The sequence below is a fragment of the Loxodonta africana genome, chromosome 11 (assembly GCF_030014295.1).
Source record: "Loxodonta africana isolate mLoxAfr1 chromosome 11, mLoxAfr1.hap2, whole genome shotgun sequence".
NCBI lineage: Eukaryota > Metazoa > Chordata > Mammalia > Proboscidea > Elephantidae > Loxodonta > Loxodonta africana.
In genome coordinates this window covers 82785555-82809517 of record NC_087352.1, presented here as the reverse complement: position 1 = coordinate 82809517, position 23963 = coordinate 82785555, and the positions used below count along the sequence as shown (strand labels likewise).

Below are 23963 nucleotides of genomic sequence, written 5' to 3'. Positions count from 1 at the left end.
AATGTGCAATTGGATTGTAGTGGTATAATATGGACTTGTAAAAGAGCAGAGTGGGTGCCGATAGCTAATAAACACAGTTCTGTGGAGCATTTGGTTGGGACAATACTAACTGCCCACATGAAGTTTTGGGTAAATGTTAGCTGATGACAATGACCAGCAGAATGTTCCAAAGTACAGCCCTTGCTTTTTGATTTCAGGAAATTTTGCCTGATGAGGATGGCTACCTCGCAAAAATCATACAGCAATTTTACTCTCCTTTCAGGAGGGTGGGTAACGGAGCAGCTGGTGAGAGCAGCCTGGCTGTTCCCATGTGAGACAGTGGGGTCTCAGTCTCAAATGAGGGAAAATTAAACAACAATGTGGAAGCCTGGCTTGTAGTCATTAAAGTAACTCAGCGTTTGGGCTGTGTCTGTGTTTCAGGGAATGATAGGAGCCATTAACAGCTTACTTTTAGTTTCTGAAGCCAGAGATATTTTCATTACTAGTGTCCTCAGGCATAGAGTTTTTAATTTTAAAAAAGAAAGTAAGTTCAGAGTGGAAATAGCCCATCACCACAGGGACATCTCTGCAGCCAAAACACATTATAGTTTACCTGTCAATCTTATCAGCATGCTGGGTTTATTTTGAGTGTTGGGAATGAAGAAGAGGAAATAGGGAAGGTGAGGGCAGGGCTGTTAGAAAAGGAGCCCTGGGGGTGCAACGGTTAAGCAATTAAGCGCTAGGTTGCTAACTGAAAGGTTGGAGGTTCAAACCCACCCAGTGGTTCGGAGGGGAAAAGTCCTGGTAATCTTCTCCTGTAAAGATTACAGCCTAAGAAACCCTGTGGAAGCAGTTCTACTCTGTCATATAGGGTTGCTATGAGTTGGAATCGATGCAAGGGCAAACCAGAACAATAGGGTGGTTGGAGGAACTGGAGTCACGAATAACGTGGAAAAGTTAGGGCTTAATTCCAAAATGATACTGAAATCTCAGGTGTCTTACCTCTCTGGCTAATAATAAAGTGACCATTGTGGCCCTGAGATTTTCCCTACTTTTTCCAACATCATGAGACTCTACTCTTGGATGTTTTGGACAGATGATATTGTAGATTCAAATTGGCCCCAAGTTCTTTGTCACTTTCCCCAACGAGAGATGGGTTTTAATTCCCCTTCCCTTGAAACTAGAAGTCCCTGGGTAGTGCAAACAGTTTGTGTTCATCTACTAACCTAAAAGTTGCTGGTTCAAACCTACCCACTGGCACTGTGGAAGAAAGCCCTGGTGGTCTGGTTCCCTAAAGCTTATAGCCAAGAAAACCCTATGGAGCATAGTTCTACTCTGTAACACATGGAGTTGCCATGAGTTGGAATTGACTTAATGGCTATGGGTTTTCTTCCCCCTTGAGTCTGGGCTGGCCTTGTTTCTGCTCAACTCATAGAACGTAGCGGAAGGACACTGTGCAATGCGGCTCGAGTTTTTTTTAGAGGAATGCAGCTTCCGTTTTCTCTGTCTTGGAACACTTGCACTTGGGACACTCCTTTTTAGAACCCAGCTCCCGTGCTATGAGAGGCCCTAGCTACGTGGAGAGGCGACCAGCTAGGACCAATTGCTAGCCATGTGAGTGAGCCATCTTGGGCATCCCAGCCGAGTCAAGCCCCCAGAGCACAAGAAGCTTGGTTCCACTCACGAGAAGCACCGAATCACAAGAGAGAATAAAATGTTATTTTAAGTCACTATGTTTTGGCGTGGTTTGTCCTGCAGCAACAGGTATAACTGAAAAGTTCACAAAAAGAAAGATTTATCTTGCTAACCAAAGCAACAAGTGAGGGAAATAACTTGCTGAGTTGGAAGAGAACTGTTTAAAAGAGCAAATGACATTCTTATCCCTGAGTGAGCTTTGACTTCAAAACGGGCTCCAATGCTTAGGCCTCATTTTGACGTCTGACACAGAAAATTTGAAACGAACATTTCCATTCGAATCCAGCCTCACCCCAGCACGTGTGTTTCATGCAGACCTTATTTTTTAAACAGAGTTTATTGTATTTAATACATTATAAAATTTGAAAAATTGTAGGAAAGCAGCTGACTCAAACTGGAGCAACTCTAACAAGTAATAATTCTGGCCCCTTTGCAAAACTGATCGGTTTAAAAACAAAGTGATGTTCACATCTGTGAGGCAGACAAAAAAGTGTGACTTCTGTACAAACTACAGTTAAAATGTCATGGCTAACAGCTTTCAAATGCAATGTGCTCAGCAGAGTTTTCCTGAAGTCCTGCCCGGTCCCTGCCTAAAGACAGACGTGAAGCCTCTGTACGCAAAGACGTGCTGTTCAAGGTGTTTTTGTTCTTGTTTTTTTCTTTAAAAAAAAAAAAAAGAGGGATAGAAGAAAGAAAAAGGAAACCAAATCGATGGATGGCTGTTTGGCAATGAGAAATTGTAAGGAGATGTGTCCTCAACGGTCATGGCTTGTTTATTGGTCAGCAGGCCCCAGGGGCCCAGGACACTTCACGGCCATCACAGCACCAACTGTAGCTACCACCTTCTTTTCTTTCTTTGCATTTCCTACCTTTTGACATATATATATATTTATATATTTTTTACACCTTGAGGATAGCACTATTCCAATTGTTCCCATATGAATACAGGTGTGGTCTCTATTTGATATAAATGTGTCTTTTATTCAATTTTAGGTCCAGGACTTGGTTTGCTGTCCCAACTGCACATAAATGTCTCTTGCTTGTTTGCGTGATTTCTTGTATATGTTTTTTTTTGCATAAGAAACACATCCATTCAGTCCAGAGGCTCCTGCTTTATCCGGATGACGGAGGAGACCCGGGGCGTCCGTCTCAGTTCCCGCCGCAAGACGTATTCGCTGAATTGGGACGAGTCCACTCCTCCTCCACAGGAGCCCACAATTTCAAATCCTCTTTGCTGTAACCTTTCAAGGACCTGAAAAAGGCCAAGGCAAGCATCCAGTTAGGGGTGAGATAGGGTCCTCGGCCACCTGGCTACACCAACACCCCTGGGGACTGCGGTCAAGTCTGCAGATCATTTGTAGCTCTGGCCAATCTCATCCAGCCTGAGTCTCTCTGAGCATCTCTCAAAGGATGACCCTGGATTACAGGGCAGAGGGAGCAGAAATCCCTGGGTAGTACAAACAGTTAACATGCTCAGCTGCTACCTGAAATGCTGGAGTTTCGAGTCTACCCAGAAGAAAGAAAGAGGTGCCTCAGAAAAAAGGCCTGGAGATCTACTTTTGAAAACCAGCCATTGAAAGCCCTATGGAGCACAGTTCTACTCTGACACACATGGGGTCGCCATGGGTAGGAATGAATGCAACGGCAGCTAGAGAAGAGGGAGCAAATGTTTCTAATACTGAAATGTGCCATGACATGCTTATTTTGCACATGCCAGTTCATTTACTGGTTACAATCACCCGGCATAATGGTTGATGTTAGCACCATTTTATAAATGGGAAAACTGAGGCTCATAGCTAGTAAATCATGGCATTGGGTTTCCAACTTAGGTGTGTTTGGCCTCAAATCCCATGTGTTTTCCCAATATGCAACATTGCTTTCTCTGCAAAAAGAGAGGGTTCACATGTCAAAGCTAATTTACCACTAAAATATACTCAATGAAATGATAAAGGTCATAGAAAGAGTGATATTATCTGAATTAGCTAGTAATTCATTCATACTCTCTGCTATTGTTCAAGTTTCTCAATACTGAGTTCATCTTTCATGTTTCAGCTTGGAAGATTTATGTAATTTCAATAGCAGAAGAAAGAGGCTGCTGAAGACAGTTGAGGTTTATCTATAGGTTTGCAAGTTTGCGGCATAGGAAAGAGATTTATTGCCTCGTGTATGGGCAGACAGGCAAGAATAAATGTAATAGCTGTTTACTAGAAAATATATCCAAAATAGAGTCTTCTAAACTTCTCATATAAACATAAGCCACACAGTCTACTCTTTCATTTTGAAATTAAATACATCATGCCAGAAAGATTCCTGAATTTGTCACTACACGCCTGACTTCTTAAATGCAGCCAATAGCTCCCGCAACCCTTACATAGGCAAAAATATAGAAAATGGATCGGTAGTGCTCTGTTTCCGTAGGAATTCAACAAATACTAGACTTGCAACTGCTCCCTGCTAGGATTTGGATATAATTAAGTTACTTCTCCACTATTCTAAAGGCAAGATGACTCAATCATAACTTTAAAAAAATGCCTGGCACGAATTTTGGAATGCAATGGAAGGTTACCAAACGAGTAACTTCCAAAACGTAGTCAATAAAAAGTGCACCCTTACTTTTTAATCATTATTTTCTGGTCATTTACTTTTATATGGAGTATAATCTACTATGCTGGAAAACAGTTTACTAGATGAAATTGGGAAGCAAGAGAGCATGTTTGCTAAAAAGCCTCAAATGCTGGCAAAAAAAAAAAAAAAAAAAAAAAAGCCTGCTGAGAACCAAATTAACATTTTACCCTGTAGCGCTCTATCTCTGCAAATAAATTCAAAACGCACAAGTGGACCAGTCAGCATGAGGACAGGACAGAAGAAAACAATCCTTGAGTTCAAAATCAAGACGTACTTTGGTGGCAGGTGAATAAGAAGGTGGAGTTCACCCCCAAGGAGAACTCCCCAGCAGAAGCTGGAACTTAACCTGTCAATAAGGAACAACCCAGCTTGCTTGGCCAAACCACTGCTTTGGAAAGGATCCTTAGGAAAGAAAATACAAAGGTATGGGAAGCTGTGAACAAAGAACCTAACTCTGACATCTGTTTTTCCTTCATTGTTAAGGTCGCTAAATCAGTAACATAAGGAACTTCTTAAGCTTCTTCCTCCCCAGGGTGTAGGACACACATAATATGATAATTACCCAATATGATCCAATGTTGCCTTGGACGTGGTCAAAGCTTATTCCAGCGTAAAGCAAAGAGCTTATACTTCTTGGCCGTTACTTTTTAAACCTCACCTTGTTAATTGTAAAGTTGCTTAAATGTAGTGATCATTGAGTTAAGATAGCTCCATGTGGTATCCTGTCTCTTATGTCTTATCCCAAATGTCTACATACCTAGCGGACAATTCCTATTTTTTGGTCAGTGGAGCAGGAAGAGTGGGTCATGGTCGTGTCATGCAGTGTTTATCCAGGTGAAAATTTCTACATCTGATCAAACTCAAATGAGCCGGAGAGGTTGTCAAGCATGTGGATTTATAACAGTTATTCACCAGCCTGTGGGGTGAGGCCCTAGTGAAGTGATGAAGTGCTATTCTGGTTTTGAATGGATCCACCTTCCCCCCTCTCTGGTGGGAAACTAAGGGCAGAGTATGTGTGTAGGGACGCGAAACGCTTTCAGGACTTTTAGAACTCAAACCAAACCTGTTACTGTCGAGTCAATTCCGACTCATAGCGACCCTACAGGACAGAGTAGAACTGCCCCATAGGGTTTCCAAGGAGCACCTGGTGGATTCAAACTGCTGACCTTCTGGTTAGCAGCCGTAGCTCTTAACCACTACGACACCAGGGTTTCCTTCAGGATTTTAGAGGCGTTCATAAAATCAGAGGCTTCGCTGGGAACACTGCAAGGGGCAGCATAGGGAGTGTACCATGTACAACTCCAGGGGGCGCCATTCACGCAGATAAGCAAGCAAATATGGCCCCCTGGAAGTGTACAACCTGAAGCCACGCCCCCGCCTGCCTGATGGTGGGTCTCTTCCTCTAGCCTGCTTCAGGTCCTTTTCTGCCAGAGTTTCCTGCTGTTCTGCTCTCAGTCATCTGTTCATAAGTTTAAAAAGTTATAAAGAGTCATGGAACAACCCTCAAAGGACGGAATGGTATACTGGGTACTCTCGTCTCTGAGCTTTGGGAGAGGTTTTGTTGGCTAAATATTGAACAGAGTCGTGGGTCCATTTCAATTCAGAAGAGGGGAAAAAAAACAGAAACTCTTAACTCTGCTGACTTCAGATAGTTCTGTGTCTTTCCTGATATTCTTAATATGCAGAGCACTCTCCCACCTCAGGGTCTTCAGAACTTGCCAATCCCTCTGCCTGGCGTACTCTGCCCCCAGATATCCTCTTCTCACTGCCTGACAAACGTTTATGCTGGTTACTGTTTGCCCCCCACCCCTCGGCCATAATATAAGCTCTATGAAAATAGCCGTTGTCCATTTTGTTCTCATCTGTGTCTCCAGTGCTCATGCCAGAGCCTGGCACTAGTAGGGGTTCAATACGTATTTGCAGAACGCTTGAGTGGGTGCCACAGAGGAGTGAATACGTCCATCTGCCCAACAGAAACGGTGACACATGAGACTCCTTCAGTTCTTTGGAGGAAAGACACTATGTGAAGGCGAGGTTAAGTGTTAAGAATGACAACTCCATACCTGGACTGAGTTGAGGTGACAGTATCCGTTCAGTGGGAATCTGATGACGTGTGTCGAGTCGTGGTTCCAGCCTGCGTTGACAGAGTTACACATCACATCGCCGATCTCAGGAAACACTTCTTCTATCAAGGACTTGTCGCCGCTGAGTGTGATCCTCTCTCCGAGGTCGGGGGCTACGCGCACCACTAGGCACTCACAGGGCCTGGAAAAGCGGCCGGTTTCTCTGTCCTGCTTCCATCTTTCCATCTCCAACAACATTGGCTGAAGCTGAAAATATTTTGCTTCTTCATATAATAAAGTGTAGTCCTGGGGGGAGGGAAAAGATATCTCACAGTGCAAAGTACAAACATAAAGTACTGAAACTGCTGGTCACATGTAAGGTGGTTTTTCCACCTGTGTTGTTATTTTAATAACCAAATGTAGATCCAAAATTTTCACTTACGTCGTTTCTAAAGACTGAGCTTAATTGGCGTTTATTCATTCAGTCAGTGAAGATAAAAGGAGCTGACTTTTCGACCCATTACTAATGGCCAGGCAGCCCCTATTCTAAGACCTATAATCCTCACAAGCACCCAGTGGATGAGAAACCATTATTATCAACATTCTGCAGATGAGAAAACTGAGAGGTGAAAGGATTCACCCAAGACTTTTTTCCTTCAGTGGAAAAATGCCTTCTGGGTATTTAAAATCGGATTGTGTTGGTGAGAACCCAATGAATGTCCTCTCTAACAGGATGCTTGGATAAGGACAGGCACAACTGTCAAAGGTGCATCTTCACCAGAAGCCTCTGCCCTTCACATCACCTTCAGTGGAAGCTCCAGAACTTCTCACAGGAGGGTGTGGGGCAACGATACGGTACGAGTGGAGCCGGGGTCAGCTGTGGGTGGATGCCTGGAGAGCAGCCAGGCTGCTTTAACTTAAATTTGTATGTCTATTTGAAATGGTTTTGGGGTGGCTGATGGAGATTTGGAAGGCTAATGTGCTGCCATCATAAGCGGAGAGAAGTAAACAACACTAGGCCTTGCCTCCTGGAAGATAAAGGTGCAGAAAAGGAAACGAGTTCATTTCTGAAAGCAAAATCACCCAGTCTTTAGACATTGGTCGGTTCCTTTTCCTCTCCCCTTAAAAAACAAACAAACTATTGCATTAAAGCAGGAATCTAACAAACATTGAACCACAGACAAGCGACTGAATGGGAAGACAAAAGAGAACAAGGAGGAGGCAGCAACTTAGGAACGATGTTAACAAGCAGGTCAATATTATGTCTAAACGTAGCTATGGTCACAATCATTTCTGGGTGTGAGATAAGTGGACACTTGTCCAGACATGCTGAGTGAGAACATTGTAATCAACTGACACAGGCATTTCACCCTTTCTTCCACAGGCTGGAGCTGGCGGCGGCACCTGGTGCCTGCAGGACAGCCAGCACTGTAAACAAGAGGCCCGAGTGCTGGCAGAGGGCTCTGCTGTGGATCATGGAGTGTGAGAAGGAGAGGATGACTGTTTTCATTTTGCACTTTGTTCTTTCACTTGCACATCCGCAGCAGCAGCAGCAGCAGCATTTCCCCAAGGCCTCCAGAGAAGACCATGGAGAGGCGAGAGAGTACAAGTGGGGCTCTCTTGAGTGGGCTAGCTGGATAATTCTCTTTACGTACTGAAAAACTTGGGCCAGGTGTCAGATGCTATCCTCGATACTCATCTCCCAGCAGAAAGGGCTGCTTCTTTCTTCTCTCTCTCTTGGGGCCAACCCCTTTACCAGAGAGAGCTCGGTTCCCTACAGGAGGGGAACCACATTCATTTCACACGTTTCACCTGCTTAACCTCCCGACCCACGTACTGCTTTGGTTTAAGGACCAAACTAAACTGAGATGTGGCCACTCAGCACAGGGCAGAAGTAGGGCCGCCAAGCCCATCCTGAGGGATAGGAGTGGAGGGCGTGTGCAGGTTCCTCCCTGGGATCCCCACTATAGAGGCCTTGTCACCTTTGAATTACACCAGCTGTGATAATGCTGCTCTCGTGGATTGAATAGTGTCCACCCAAAATATATGTCAATTTAGCTATGCCATGATTCCCAGCATTGTGTGGTAGTCTTCCATTTTGTGATCTGATGTAATTTTTCTATGTGTAGTAAATTCTAATCTCCGCCTGTGGTTAATGAGGCAAGATTAGGTTATATTAAAGGGGATTAGGGTGGGATGCAACACCCTTACTCAAGTCACAGCTCTGATCCATGTAAGGGGAGTTTCCCTGGGGTGTGGCCTACAAGAGATAAAAAGTAGGAGAAGCAAGCAGAGATGTGGACTTCATGCTCCCAAGAAAGAAGCACCAGGAGCATGTCTCTTGGACCCGGCGTCCTTGCACTGAGAAACTTCTTGACCAGGGAAGACTGATGACACGGATCTTGCTCTAGAACCAACAGAGAGAGAAAGCATTCCCTGGGAGCTGCTGCCCTGTATTCAGACTTCTAGCTTCCTAGACTGTGAGAGAGTAAATTTCAGTTTGTTACAGCCAGTCACTTGTGGTATTTCTGTTACAGCAGCACTAGATATCTAAGACGACTGCCCTAAATACATTAAACCTGTTGCTGTCGAGTCAATTCTGACTCATAGCAACCCTAAAGGGCAGAGTAGAACTGCCCCATAGGATTTCCAGGAAGCGCCTGGTGGATTCAAGCTGCCGACCTTTTGGTTAGCAGCCATAGCTCTCAACCACCAGAGTTCCCCTAAGTACTTTACTTACTAATTAAGATTACAGATCTCAAGGAGATTTAAAACCAGCACTAAGAGTTACACAGCAGCAGAAGCAAGAGCTTCTGCTACTGCTTTTTATTTTCCTGTGAGATGCAATTACAAATTGTAGCAAAAAGAAGGATGTGGCCTCCAGAAAAAATATACCTTGTCTTTCTAGAAACATCAAGTCTTCAAATCTTAGAATAAAGGTACTTGGAGTGGTCTTCCTGACCGACTTGCCTCTGTGGAGGAATCCTTTTCAATATTGTTGAGTAGCAACCATTCAGCCCCTGACTGAATGCTTTAGGGAGAGGAACTTACTAACTCAAAAGGCACCACATTTACTTTGTTGGCAGCTCTGATTGTTGTAAATGTCTTTGTTAGAATGACCTGAATTTTCCTGTAACTCCACCTTATTTGTTCTAATTCTGCCCTCTGGGGTTACAGTGGTTTTAATCTTTCTTTGATATGGTAACCCTTCAAACATTCAAAGACAATACCAAAACCAAAACCAAACCTGTTGCCCTTGGGTCGATTCTGACTCATAGCGACCCTATAGGACAGAGTAGAACTGCCCCATAGAGTTTCCAAGGAGCACCTGGCAGATCCGAACTGCTGACTTTTGGTTAGCAGCAGTAGCACTTAACCACTAAGCCACCAGGGTTTCCTTCAAAGACAATGGTTATATCTTAATATTCTTCAAGTTAAAATGCTCAATCTTTTCAGCTTTTTCTCACTTCTTATGACTTTCCGGTCCTTCAACATCCATTGTATATTTGACTTTGTCAATGTGCTTCTTTTTTTTTAAATTGTGCTTTAGATGAAGAGCAAATTTTGCTTAAGAGTGAACTAAAATCCCTGTATCTTTTTCACAAGAGCTGCTATTGAGCTAGGTCTCCCCCATCCAGCTTTTGTGAAATTTAAAAAAATCCTTCATTCTTAAACTTCATACTGTAGGTTCTGAGCTTGTTCCAGTGAATTGAGAATTAGTACACATATTGTTTTGTGGTATTGGTCAATGTGCTTCTTAAAGCCCAGAACTGACCCTAATATTTCAGATGTGAGCTAACTGGTGCATTGTACACCTCTGTTTGGCTGGGCACTTTGTCACCATGAATATGGCCAATTTTAGCTTCCTATTACTGCTGTGATAATTAACACAAATTTAGTGGCCTAAAACAACAAAAATTCATTATCTTATATTCTGAAGTTCAGACATCTAAAATGGGTTAGCAGGGCTGCACTCCTGGAGATTCTAGGGGAGAATCTGATTTCTTCCTGTTTCTAGCCTCTAAAGGCTGCCCCCCATTCCTTGGCTATGTCCTCACATCAATCCTATCTCACTTCCTTCTCTAACTCTGACTCTCCTGCCTCCATCTTTAACTTATAAAGACCCCTGTGATTACATTGAAACCACTAGGATAATCCAGGATAATCTCCACGTCTCAAAATCCTTAACTTCATTCCATCTGCAAAGCCCCCTTTGCCATCTAAATTTACATATTTAGACTCTGGGACTTAGGATGTGGACATCTTTGGGGGGCCATTACTTTACCTACCACACAGTGAAAGGCCATATTAGCTTTTCTGGCAGTCCCTTTACACTGTTGGTTCAAACTTTGCTTAGATAAATAGATAGTTGCTGTTAAGTCACCTCCAGTTTGTGGTGACCTTACGTACAACAGAACAAAATGCTGCCCAGTCCTGCATCATTGTCACAATCGCAGGCATGTCTGAGCCCATCATTGCTCCTATTGGGCCAATCCATCTCACCAAGGATCTCCCTTGCCCTCGCTGGCCCTCTGCTTCATGAAACATGATGTCCTCCTCTAGTGATTGATCCTTGCTGATGATATGCCCAAAGCAACTGAGTAGGACAATGTTCAGTTTTGATCCATAAGATTTTCATGGGCTAGTTTTTGGAACTAGACCACCAGGCCTTTCTTCCTAGTCTGTCTTAGCCTGGAAGCTCTGTTGAAACCTGTCCACCGTGGGCGACATTGCTGGTATTTGAAATACTGGTGGCATAGCTTTCAGCAGCATAGCAACATGCAAGCCATTACAGTATGACAAATGGTAAGATGCGTAGCGGACGTTTTACTTAACGGTGAACTAAAATCCCTATATCTTTTTCACAAGAGCTGCTATTTGAGCTAGGTCTCCCCCATCCGACTTTTGTGAAATTTTAAAAATCCTTCATTATTTACCTTCCCTTAAACTTCATACTGCAGGTTCTGAACTTGTTCTAGTGAATTGAGAAAATGTGGCTTCTCTTATCCAGGTCTCTAGGTCTCCCTCTCGTTTGTGTATCATTTGCCAATGGAATGAACTGGATGTTCTGTGTCGGTACGTGAGTCACTTCTCAAAGCTCAGAGAAGACAGGACTATGTGTGGGCCTTTGTCAGGCTGATGCTTGTCTGATAAGTTAAGACTCTGGATTTTGGCTGTTCAAGCAGTTAGAAAACCTGCAATTCTAAAATCACCCAGCCCACAGTTGTGGTACTTGCTACGTGTCTTGTTGAAATACTGTGTGTTTGGGTGAGACTATAAGGGGAAGAAGAAGGTCTGGGAGGGGCACAGGTCTTTAACTCTTTAGGGCTCCAGTTTTCTTATCTGTAAAACGAGGGGAATAAATTACATTCAAGTTGCTTCCCGGCCTAATAGTTTATACATCTGTGTCCATGACAATGCCCTGATCTATTCATTTGTTTATCATAACGCAGAGGTAATGAGGGTAACGTAACCATATATTTTTTTTCTCTGAGTTCAAAAACTATGTGTTTAATCCATTCTAAAGTCTGTCAATGGACTGGCAGAAAACTTGTTGCCCTCCAGTCTATTCTAACTCATAGCGACCCTAGACTGGTAAGAGTGCCTTCTGATATAACATTTCTAGAATTCATCCTTACCTGTGGTGGTTAAGGGTTTGGCTGCTAACCAAAATGTTGGCAGTTTGAATCCACTGGTTGCTCCTTGGAAACCCTGTGGGGCAGTTCTACTGTGTCCTATAGGGTCACTATGAGTTAGAATCGACTTGACAGCAGCCAGTTTGGGTTTTTTTTTGCTCTTGAAAATGAGGGAAACACTGACCCTTTCTAGACTTTTGGCCCCTCTTGGTAACTTCTCAAGGATCCTGAGAGTGGTTATTAAATTGAAGGTTTAAAAGCCTCCCCTACCTCCGCTACATCCTGCACCCTGGAACAGAACCTCAGTGGATTGTACCTTGAACTACTAAAGCCGCCAGGTGTTCTTTTACTACCTCTTGACTATTTTGGCTCCAGTTCTTCCTTCGCCATGCTGTTCTACCTGGTTCCCAGGGTACAGGCACTGTCTGTGCTGAGAAAGAAGTGCTAAGTCTCCTCAGCTCACCATGTGACTTGCCTCGGAGCATTGGCCAACCTGAGAACTAAAAAAGTCCTTCTCGTTGCTGCTACCATTTTTACCAGCAATAGGAGGGAGAAAATCTAAAATGAAATATGATAAAAATCTAAAAAGAAAGCATGGAATTTGAATAATAAAATTCACTGATCCTGATGAAGGAAGGAAAACCAAACCTTTTGCCATCAAGTCGATTCCGACTCGTAAGCTCACTATAGGAGAGAGTAGAACTGCCCCATAGGGTTCCCAAGGCTGTAAATCTTTACTGAAGCAGACTGCCACATCCTTCTGTCGCAGAGTGGCTGGTGGGTTCAAACCGCTGACCTTTTGGCTGAGCACTTAACCACTGCACCGCCAGGGCCCCTCCAGAGAGAGCTACCCATAAGCTCCCACAATGCAGGTCCTCAGAGCTGCCCTGGTATTTCCACCTTGACAGAATGCTTCCACTAATTCTATGAAATAAACTCGTATCCTCCCCATAAATACTCCCTTATTCTGTTCCTTAAGCTAGACTAGTCGTTCTCAACTGGGGGCAAAGTTTAGCAATGTCTGGAGACATTTTTGGTTGTCACAACTGGGGAGGGGGTGCTACTGGCTTCTAGTGAGTAGTGGCCAGGGATGCTGTTCAATATCCTACAATGCACAGGACAGCTCTCCACAACAAAGGATTATTTGGTCCGAAATGTTAATGGTGCTGAGGTTGGAAAACTCTGAGCTAGACCGAGATGGTTTTTGTGGCACTAAAGGAACATGTAACTCCCCCCAATCCAAAGGTTAGTCCTAGCAGCGCTGATGGCGGTTCAGCTATCTATGTTTTCTGATGTGACATAATATGAAGAATACAACATCACTGGCAAGGAATTCTAGCCAAAGTGTTTCGGTTTAAACCTGTCAAGCCTTAAGATATAACTTCTGGTTTACAGAGAATTAGGGGGATACATATGGCAAAGCAACCAGACAAATCCAGATGGTGGGACATTCTGTAGGACAACTGGCCTGTCGCTTCAGCAAGTCAGTGTCATGTAAAAAGGGATCATGCTAGATAATAAGACTTAAACGACATAAAGAACTTAAAGGACATAAGGTCTTCAAATCAGCCTTAGAAGAAATACAACCAGAATGTTTCTTAGAAGCGAAGATAGTAAGACTTTGACTTGCTTACTTTGGACACATCATTAGGAAGACCAATTGCTAGAAAAGGACATCGTGTTTAGTAGAGGATCAGCAAAAATGAGAGAAACCCTTGATGAAATGGACTGACACTGTGGTTACAACAATGGCCTCAAGCATACCGATGGTCATGAAGATGGCACTGTTATACTGTAAAATCTGCGAAAGATGGAAACTGTGTAAGGTGGAAACCTGTCAGAGGATGAAAACTCAAATATTTTCCACTAAAATGAGCGATAGAAAAGTGGTAAGACTGCACCCTGCCAAAGGTGGAAAACCTGCAAGACCAGAAAAAATAAGGCAGTCCCATCAACTTCCCGCTCTCACAGGTTTCCCTGTGCATGGAGTCGCCCTGAGTCAGAGCTGACTCATGGCAACTAACACCACCACCAAGGGACATGACCTGATTTAACAGGTGGTCTTGGATTAGATGCTGTGTTGGAAAATCATCAGTAAATGACATTTTTGGGTCAACCAGGGAAATCTAACTATGGTTGAGGTTTTAGAGAAAATGAAATTACAGTAAAACAGGAAGGTAGACATTGTCGCCTGGAATAAGTATAAAAAAATTTTTGGAAGGCTATACACTAAGGTTTTAACACTGGCAACCTCTGAGTGGTAGGAATATGATGTTTAAAAAATTTCTTTGCTTGTCTACATTTTCAAATTCCTACAGTGTACCTATACTTCTTCTATAATATTAAAAGGCTATGAAGAAGTTAACTAATAGACTTTTGAACATAAGCCAGGGATAGGTAAGTTGGGAGTCACAAATTTGTCTATATCTAGAAAGTGTGGAAATTTATCGAGAGACCTTGAAAGATGCTTGCAAAATCGGGACGCTTATCAAAGAAGATGTTAAAAATGAAAGGGTAGAGACAGAATTTTGTGGTTTCCCACAAGTATGTGACAAAGCTCTGGCTTATTGGGAATTGCTACCCAGTTATTAGCAACTGTGTGTGTGCGTACACACACATATGTAGGGAATAAAGCCACACCTTAGTATGACAGGGGCAGGGAAGGAATTAAGGGGAGAGGGACAAATGGTCAAATCCATAATGAAATACTGCAGAGAAGCTCTGAAATCACTCATCCAGAGAAGATTCCAGTGACATTCAGTGGGGCCAGAGCACAAGCACCATACTCTGAAATCTGAAATTATCTAATTGGTAAATGGATATCTCGCTCAGACAGCACATTTGTGGAATATCTTAAGAGGCGCAGGATGGTGTGATTTCAAGATTTCATGCATTTACTTAACCCAGCATTAAATAGTGGACAGCGGAGCAGGCAATCAATGAACGTCCTCCCAAGCAAACCCAAACCCACTGTTGTCCAGTGGATTCTGACTCATAAAAAAAAAAGGATAGAGTAGAACTGCCCCATAGGGGTTCCAAGGAGCACCTGGTGGACTCAAACTGCCAACCTTTTAGTTAGCAGCCGAGCTCTTAACCACTGCGTCGCTGGAGTTTGGTTCCCAGGCTGAACCACTGCTGTCCCTGCCAGTGCACACCAGCCACAAGAGCTGAGTGACCCTCTCAGCTTCCATTCCCCGTGCTGCCCCTCCCAGGCTCCAGGACGCCCTGTAATTTATTGCCTTCCACCCAGACATTCTGTGAGAAACACTTCAAGGCCCTGGGATACGTGAGTTTCATTTGACATACTTTTTTTTCCCCCCAAGCATGGGCCATATAGCTAAATCCTTAGCCAATTAAAGGGTGTGTTCAGCACTCAGAATTGATGAATAGCAGGTCTGCCAGGGCTCTGGAAGCCTCAGGGAGCATGCAAAGGCGCTGAGAAGCGACCTTCACAGTCGCAGGCAGATGGGTGAGCCTGTGAGTCCTCAGGGGACTGCCCTCTGGAATCTGCCACAGCTTAGCTGCTATGCAGGAGCGTTTCCTTACCCAGCATCGAACCCAAATGCTCGTGGAGGGAAAATAATCCCTGCCTCATAAGTTTAAACGAAAGCCTATGTTTATAAGACCTAGCTCAGTTTCTGCAACACAGTGCACCTAAAAATTAATGGCCATTATAATTTTCTAATTATGAATTAATTTCTAAACATAAATTGTTTTTTGATTCCCGTCTATACCCCTTTTAATCACAGGAATTATAAATTAATACATTACTTTGATAAAAAAGTAAGCTTAAAAACCTAAGCCTGTTGCCTTCAAGTCGATTCCAACTCATACCAACCCTATAGGACAGAGTAGAACTGCCCTATAGGGTTTCCAAGGATTGGCTGGTGGATTTGAACTGCCAACCTTTTGTTTGGCGGCTGAGATCTTAACTGCTGCACCGCTTAAGAAAACCCGTTGCCGTTGAGTCGATTCTGACCCAGAACGACCCTATAGGACAGAGTAGAACTGTCCCATAGTTTCCAAGGAGCATCTGGTGGATTTGAACTGCTGACCTTTTGATTAGCAGCCATAGCACTTAACCACTAGCCACCAGGGTTTCCCTGCACCACTTAGGATGATGATATTATATATATTATTTGATATTTTCCATATAGTGCTGTATGACTTTAAATAAGGTCCCTGGGTGGCACATGTGATTTGTGCTTGACTAACTTAAACGTTGGTGGTTTGAACTCACTCAGTAACATCACAGAAGAAAGGCCTGGCAACCTGCTTCTATAAAGATTATAGCCAAGAAAGCCCTACGGGACAGTTCTACTCTGTAACACACGGGGTTGCCGTGATCTGGAATTGAACTGACTTGATGATGATGCCTTTTTTTTTTTTTTTTAAGTAGAAGTGTATTGTCTACTTATATTCAGCTTTTGGCCCTCTATGACTCCTTTCACCCTTTTTTGTGGTGTTCAACTTAATCAGTATGAAATTAAGCAATTATTGTGTGCCCAGTACACAGTGTCTCCTAGAAAGATAAAAATGTTCCTGCCTGTGAGACCCTCACATAATAGTTAGGGAGTCAAGATATATACTTACTTAAATTAAGTAAGTATTAAATTAAGCAATTATTGTGTGCCCAACACACAGTGTCCTCTAGAAAAAGATAAAAATGTCCTTGCCTGTGACAGCCCTACTCAATAGTTATGGAGTCAAGATGTATACACAAAAATATTCAGAGACCAAATACAAGAAAATACATGATCAGGTTTTAGATTAGCTGGTAGGAATGTGCGTCTAGTTTGAGTGTGAGACTAACACCATTCATTTACTTATCCATCCATGCATTCACTCACTCATGCCACAAATATTTAAATGCTTACTATGTGCCAGGTGCTGAGCTAGTGTGACAGGCACTGCTGGCTAGCTTCCCTAACAGTATTCCCAACCCCGGATCACTTGCCCATTTCTTTCACTGCAGAGGCTTAAAAAGAGAGAAAACCCCTTTCCCAGTCACCTTTGCAGGAAGCAGAGGCTCAGCTTTGGCCTGTGGGCTATAAAGGGGAAGTGTACCAGGGATCTTCTGACAAGAACAGAGCCTTGTGAGTAAAAAGCCATTTGGCCCATTTTCTTGCCATGAATGAGGACGTGACGCCTGGACGGGTGGCAGTCATTTTATGACCTTGACATGACAAGCCTGAGGCCAAAACGCCAACATCCGGGGACGGCAAAACAAAAAGACAGAAAGAGTCCAGGTCCTTGATTGCGTCGCTGATCAGACACCACTGCCAACAACTCCGGACCTCTGACTTCTTATGTGAGAAAAACAAATCTCCATTAGTTTAAGCCGCTGTTAAGTGGCTATTCTGACACTTGTAGCTGAAAGCATCTCTAACTTATAGCTGGCTCTGCAGTGTCTGACGATACAGACCCAGAATTACCCAGTCATACAGTACTGTGTATGACCATGCAGAATCAGGGCGTGCATGCAAACCTAAGCTGGGCTGAGGCAGGGAAGGCTTCCTGGGGTGTGATGAATAAGATGAGCCATGAATGACAAATACAAGCCAGAGGAAAAGGAGGGAGAAGAATGCATCAAGCAGACAGACCAGCCTGTTCTGAAGGGGGAAAGAAGATGGTGCGTCTGAGGAACTACAAGAAGTCCTGTGGGGTATACGTGTAGGGAGCAAAGATACATTTGGTGAGATGGGCAGATGCCAGAGTCTTCTGGGCCAGGTAGGCTCTGGAAGGATGTGGCGCCTTGTTCCACGAACAATGGGAACTTCCTCCAGAGTTTTAAGCAGGAGCAAGTTGTGATACAATATCCTTTTTAAAAAGTGTCCACTGTTGAGGGATGGGGTGGGGATGCGGGCACAGGACAGAAAGGTGGGTGTAGCTATAAAAAGGCAACATGAGGCATCCCTGTGGTGATGGAACTCTTCAGTACCTTGATTGTGCCAATGTCCATGTCATGATTGTCATGTTGTACTATAGTTTTGCAAGATATTACTACCGGGAAAAGCTGCATAAAAGGTACATGGGATCTCTCTATTACTTCTTACAATCGCATGTGAATCTATAATGACCTCAGTACAATCTCAAAATAGAAAGTTTAATAATAAGAAAAGAAAGAGAGAAAAAAATCTGGTTCCAAGGTGAAGAGTAAGTGAGAGAGGGGTAAGGATGCGAGAAGGGAAACCAAGTATGAAGCATCCCAAAGCACAGCAGAAAGCTGCTATGCTTTGGACTAGGGAGGTGGGATGGAAGGAGTGGATTGATTCCAGAATTATCTCTAGGAGGTAAAATGGACAGAACTCACCAACTGGACAGAACTCACCAACTGGTCATATGTGGGAGGTGAAGAAGAGGAAAAAGTCCAGAACAACTCCCAGGTTCCTGCCTTGAGCAAGTAGGTGGATTTTGGCATCTTTTACTGATATAGGATACAAAGGAAGAGGAGCAGGTTTCGTGTTGGTGGTGGTGGCGGGGGTGGGGGGAGGCGGGCATGGTGAGCTCATTTTGGAGCAGACTAAATTTAAGGAGCCAATGGGCTATGTAGGTGGAGATTCTGAGTAGGCATTTGGAAATCCATTTACCTTAAAATGAAGTCATTTTCATATCCCAGTAACTAAACCTCCTGGTGAACTCCAGAGTGTACAGTTCAGATAGCAAAAAATATCATCATGAAGTTCTGCTATGGGTTTAACTTACTAACTATACATGTTTGTAGCCCCATTAATTTGATTTCTTTTTTTGACAACTTCCTTTTTTCCACATTTATTTTGTTGTTTTATTTTAATTCCCCAAGTATTCGATGAATGCCTGCTCACTGTAAAAAAAAATAATAATAATAAAATTCAAACTCAAGTATATAGAACTATTGCTCTTGGTAATTTAACTTGGATCCCTCACCTTGAAATCATCAGGAATGAGGAGTTTGGATGTTCGTAGAAAATTCAAGATATATCTGAACATCTGTCCATCTCTGTCAATGAAATAGTGCTGTTTGAGACTGTCCAAAACAATGGGCTCCGTACCATCGAAAAGCCTTCCGATTCTGTGATAGGAAAGAGGGAACATGAAGACAATTAGAATCAATCTTCAGCCGCTCAGACTAAGAGCTACAGTTTTGTATCATTGTCACAGGAAACACTTTTAAAGATGGCAGTCAGGAAGAATCACCCTTAAGTAGTTATGTTTCTCTGAGAAGTACTAGTCCTTGCTTGATAAATATCTCAGGACCAGGCAATTCAAAAGAGTTCCAGGCTTCCTGAAGTAAATTCTTATATTCACTGTCTTTCACCTGTAAAGAAAATGTTCCTGACATGGTGATTATGGCAAAGTGCTGTCATTGCAATGGAAGATCACATCTTTCCCCATGTTACTTAAAACAACCATCTCTGCTTCTTAAAAAATGTGCTATGGCTCCAAAGCGTCTTTTGAATAGATTCTAAAAACAAAGCAATTTTGTTTTCAAGAAATCTGTTTTCCAAGCTTTTCCCACCCATGAATCCCAGCATTTCTAAAAAATGAAGCAATGCCTATATGCTAACATCTACATTCAATTACAGAAAAGAATAAGTTAAAATACCACTAGTCTAGGAGAATATGTTTTCCATTAATAATATACAGTCTAGTGTCTTAGGTCTCACTCAGCAAAAAGCATTTTTAACAGTCAGGTGTCATTATAAATAAAAATTTGGCCACCCCAAAAATGTGACCTGGTTCTAGAACATAAGTGGCTATGGGTCTTTTTATATATATATATATATATATAATGTTTATTTGGATTTTCTTTTTTGAGAATTACTGCTCATTTTGTTTAACCTTTTTTTTTTTTTTAACTTTTATTGAGCTTCAAGTGAACGTTTACAAATCAAGTCAGTCTGTCACATATAAGTTTACATACATCTTACTCCGTACTCCCACTTGCTCTCCCCCTATTGAGTCAGCCCTTCCAGTCTCTCCTTTTGTGACAATTTTGCCAGCTTCCAACTCTCTCTATCCTCCCATCCCCCCTCCAGACAGGAGATGCCAACACAATCTCAAGTGTCCACCTGATATAATTAGCTCACTCTTCATCAGCATCTCTCTCCCACCCACTGTCCAGTTCCTTTCATGTCTGATGACTTGTCTTCAGGGATGGTACCCGTCCTGTGCCAACAGAAGGTCTGGGGACCCTGGCCGCCAGGATTTCTCTAGTCTCAGTCAGACCATTAAGTATGGTCTTTTTATGAGAATTTGGGGTCTGCATCCCACTGATCTCCTGCTCCCTCAGGGGTTCTCTGTTGTGCTCCCTGTCAGGGCAGTCATCGATTGTGGCCGAGCACCATCTAGTTCTTCTGGTCTCAGGATGATGTAGGTCTCTGGTTCATGTGGCCCTTTCTGTCTCTTGGGCTCTTAGTTGTCCTGTGACCTTGGTGTTCTTCATTCTCCTTTGCTCCAGGTGGGTTGAGACCAATTGATGCATCTTAGATGGCCGCTTGTTAGCATTTAAGACCCCAGACGCCACATTTCAAAGTGGGATGCAGAATGTTTTCATAATAGAATTATTTTGCCAATTGACTTAGAAGTCCCCTCAAACCATGGTCCCCAAACCCCCGCCCTTGCTCCGCTGACCTTTGAAGCATTCATTTTATCCTGGAAACTTCTTTGCTTTTGGTCCAGTCCAATTGAGCTGACCTTCCATGTATTGAGTGTTGTCTTTCCCTTCACCTAAAGCAGTTCTTATCTACTAATTAATCAATAAAAAACCCCTCCCTCCCTCCCTCCCTCCCTCCCTCCCCCCTCGTAACCACAAAAGTATGTGTTCTTCTCAGTTTTTACTATTTCTCAAGATCTTATAATAGTGGTCTTATACAATATTTGTCCTTTTACCTCTGACTAATTTCACTCAGCATAATGCCTTCCAGGTTCCTCCATGTTATGAAATGTTTCACAGATTCGTCACTGTTCTTTATCAATGCGTAGTATTCCATTGTGTGAATATACCACAATTTATTTACCCATTCATCCGTTGATGGACACCTTGGTTGCTTCCAGCTTTTTGCTATTGTAAACAGAGCTGCAATAAACATGGGTGTGCATATATCTGTTTGTGTGAAGGCTCTTGTTTCTCTAGGGTATATTCCGAGGAGTGGGATTTCTGGGTTGTATGGTAGTTCTATTTCTAACTGTTTAAGATATCGCCAGATAGATTTCCAAAGTGGTTGTACCATTTTACATTCCCACCAGCAGTGTATAAGAGTTCCAATCTCTCCGCAGCCTCTCCAACATTTATTGTTTTGTGTTTTTTGGATTAATGCCAGCCTTGTTGGAGTGAGATGGAATCTCATCGTAGTTTTAATTTGCATTTCTCTAATGGCTAATGATCGGGAGCATTTTCTCATGTATCTGTTGGCTGCCTGAATATCTTCTTTAGTGAAGTGTGTGTTCATATCGTTTGCCCACTTCTTGATTGGGTTATGGGTCATTTTTAAAAACAGGGATCCATAATATGTTTTTTCCCATTTGCAGAGTTAACACTTGTGCATTGTGTTATAGTGAAGCATTTTGCACCCATTCTCATTTTCCCTTTAAGGAAGGCTGAACCCACACATTTTAGTATGTCCTCAGTAAATAGAAAGTGCTCACATCTGTAGTATGAACAAGTAGAGGACTGGCTAATGATGTACAAGCATTCCAGGAAATAGAATTTGCACACTAGAAATCATTTCCCTTACCAAAAGGTGCATTTTGCTTTTTCATCAACATTATAGGCAAATGACTCCATTTATTAATGAAATGCTTTTGCTGATCTCATAACAAATTTGTCTCTGACTTGGAACATCATTTTTATTGCTTTGAAGATGATTTTGAAATCAGATATTTTCTAATCTTATGTTGAAACTGAATAATAGTCATATTAACTGGTCCTCCTTTTAGGTGTATGGATATTATCCCATTACTGACAGTGCTGTATTTCAGGATAGATCTTGAAATGTTCTTTTTGATGATGAATGTGCTGCTATTCTTCTTCAATTTGTCATTCCAGGCATAGTAGACCATATGATTGTCTGACTCAAAATAGCCAATACCAGTCCATTTCAGCACACTAATTCCTAGGATATCGATCTTCAAGTGTTCCATTTCATTTTTGACAACTTCCAATTTTCCTTAATTCATACCTCATACATTCCATGTTCTGATTATTAATGGATGTTTGTGGCTGTTTCTTCTCACTTTGACTCATGCTACATCAACAAATGAAGTCCTGAAAGCTTTACTCCATCCACACCATTAAGGTCAACTCTACTTTGAGGAGGCAGCTCCTCCCTAGTCGTATTTTGAGCATCTTCCTACCTCAGGGGCTCATTTTGTGGCACCACATCAGACAATGTTCCGTTGCCATCCATAAGGTGTTCACTGACCAATTTTTTCAGAAGGAGATCGCCAGGGTCTTCTTCCTAGTCTGTCTTAGTATGGACACTCTGCTGAAACCCGTCCACCAAGGGTGACCCTGCTGGTAGTTGAAATACTGGTGCCAAAGATGAAGAAAATGAAGTTTATTTTACCATATTCTGCAGTCTGAAATGGATCAAACATGCAACCAAGATGCATTGATAATTACTGGTGATTGGAATGTGAAAGTTGCAAACAAAGAAGGATCAATATTTGGAAAATAGGGCCTTGGTGATAGAAACAACTCAGGAGATCGCATGATAGAATTTTGCAAAACGAATGACTTATTCATTGCAAATAACTTTTTTCAACAACATAAATGGTGGTTATACACATGGACCTCACTGGATGGAATACACAGGAATCAAATTGACTACATCTGTGGAAAGGGATCATCAATATCATCAGTCAGAACAAGGCCAGGGGCTGACTGCGAAACAGACCATCAATTGCTCATATACAAGTTCAAGTTGAAGCTGAAGAAAATTTAAACAAGTCCACGAGAGCCAAAATATAACCTTGAGTATATCCCATCTGAATTCAGAGACTATCTCAAGAATAGAACTGACGCATTGAACACTAAGGACCGAAGACCAGGCAAGTTGTGGAATAACGACATCAAGGACATCGTACATAAAGAAAGCAAAAGGTCATTAAAAAGGCAGAAAAGAAAGAAAAAAACAAAACGGATGTCAGAAGAGACTCTGAAACTTGTTCTTGAACCTAGAATAGCTAAAGCAAATGAAGAAATGTTGAAATAAAAGAGCTGAACAGAATATTTCAAAGGGTGGCTTGAGAAGACAAAGTAAACTATTATAATGAAAGGTCCAAAAACCTGGAGTTAGAAAACCAAAACGGAAGAATAAGCTTGGCATTTCTCAAGCTGAAAAAATTCAAGCCTCAAGGTGCAATACTGAAGGATTCTATGGGCAAAATACTGAGCAATGTAGGATGCATCAAAAAAAGATGGAAGGAATACACAGGCACCGTAGCAAAAATAATTGGTCAGCATTCAACCATTTTAGGAGGTAGCATATGATCGAGAACCAATGGTACTAAAGGGAGAAGTCCAAGCTGCAATGAAGGTGAAAAAGTAGGCTCTAGGAATTGACAGAATACCAACTGAGATGTTTCAACAAATGGATGCAACACTGGAAGAGTTCACTTGTCTATGCCAAGGAATTTGGAAGACAGCTACCTGGCCAACTGACTGAAAGAGAATCACATACTTTCCCATTACAAAGAATGGTGACCTGAGGAAATGTGGAAATTATCAAACAATATCATTAAGTCACATGCAAGTGAAATTATGCTGAAGATAATTAAAAAACTTTTGCAGCAGTACATTTACAGGGAACAGCCAGAAATTCAAGCTGGATTCAGAAGAGGACATGGAACCAGAGATATCATCGCCCACATCAGATAGATCTTGGCTGAAAGCAGAGAATACCAGAAAGATGTTTACCTGTCTTTTATTGACTATGCAAAACATTCGACTGTGTGGATCATAACAAAATATGGGTAACATTGC

General features: G+C 42.5%; 1 protein-coding gene across 2 annotated transcripts in view; it reads right to left on the bottom strand.

The window, feature by feature from the left end:
- Positions 1-1880: 1880 nt before the first annotated feature.
- The window catches only part of KCTD1 (potassium channel tetramerization domain containing 1), a 102754-nt gene continuing 80671 nt past the window's right edge, over positions 1881-23963 (bottom strand). The window contains exons 3-5 of one of the 2 annotated variants that reach the window (XM_010586800.3): positions 18905-19049; positions 6363-6668; positions 1881-2926 (exon numbers count right to left, since the gene is read on the bottom strand). In XM_010586800.3, coding sequence (XP_010585102.2) covers positions 2768-2926; positions 6363-6668; positions 18905-19049 — 610 coding nt within the window. In that variant the 3' untranslated portion in view covers positions 1881-2767. The remainder of the gene's footprint in view (positions 2927-6362; positions 6669-18904; positions 19050-23963) is intronic. The other variant, XM_010586801.2, reaches the window with a different exon arrangement.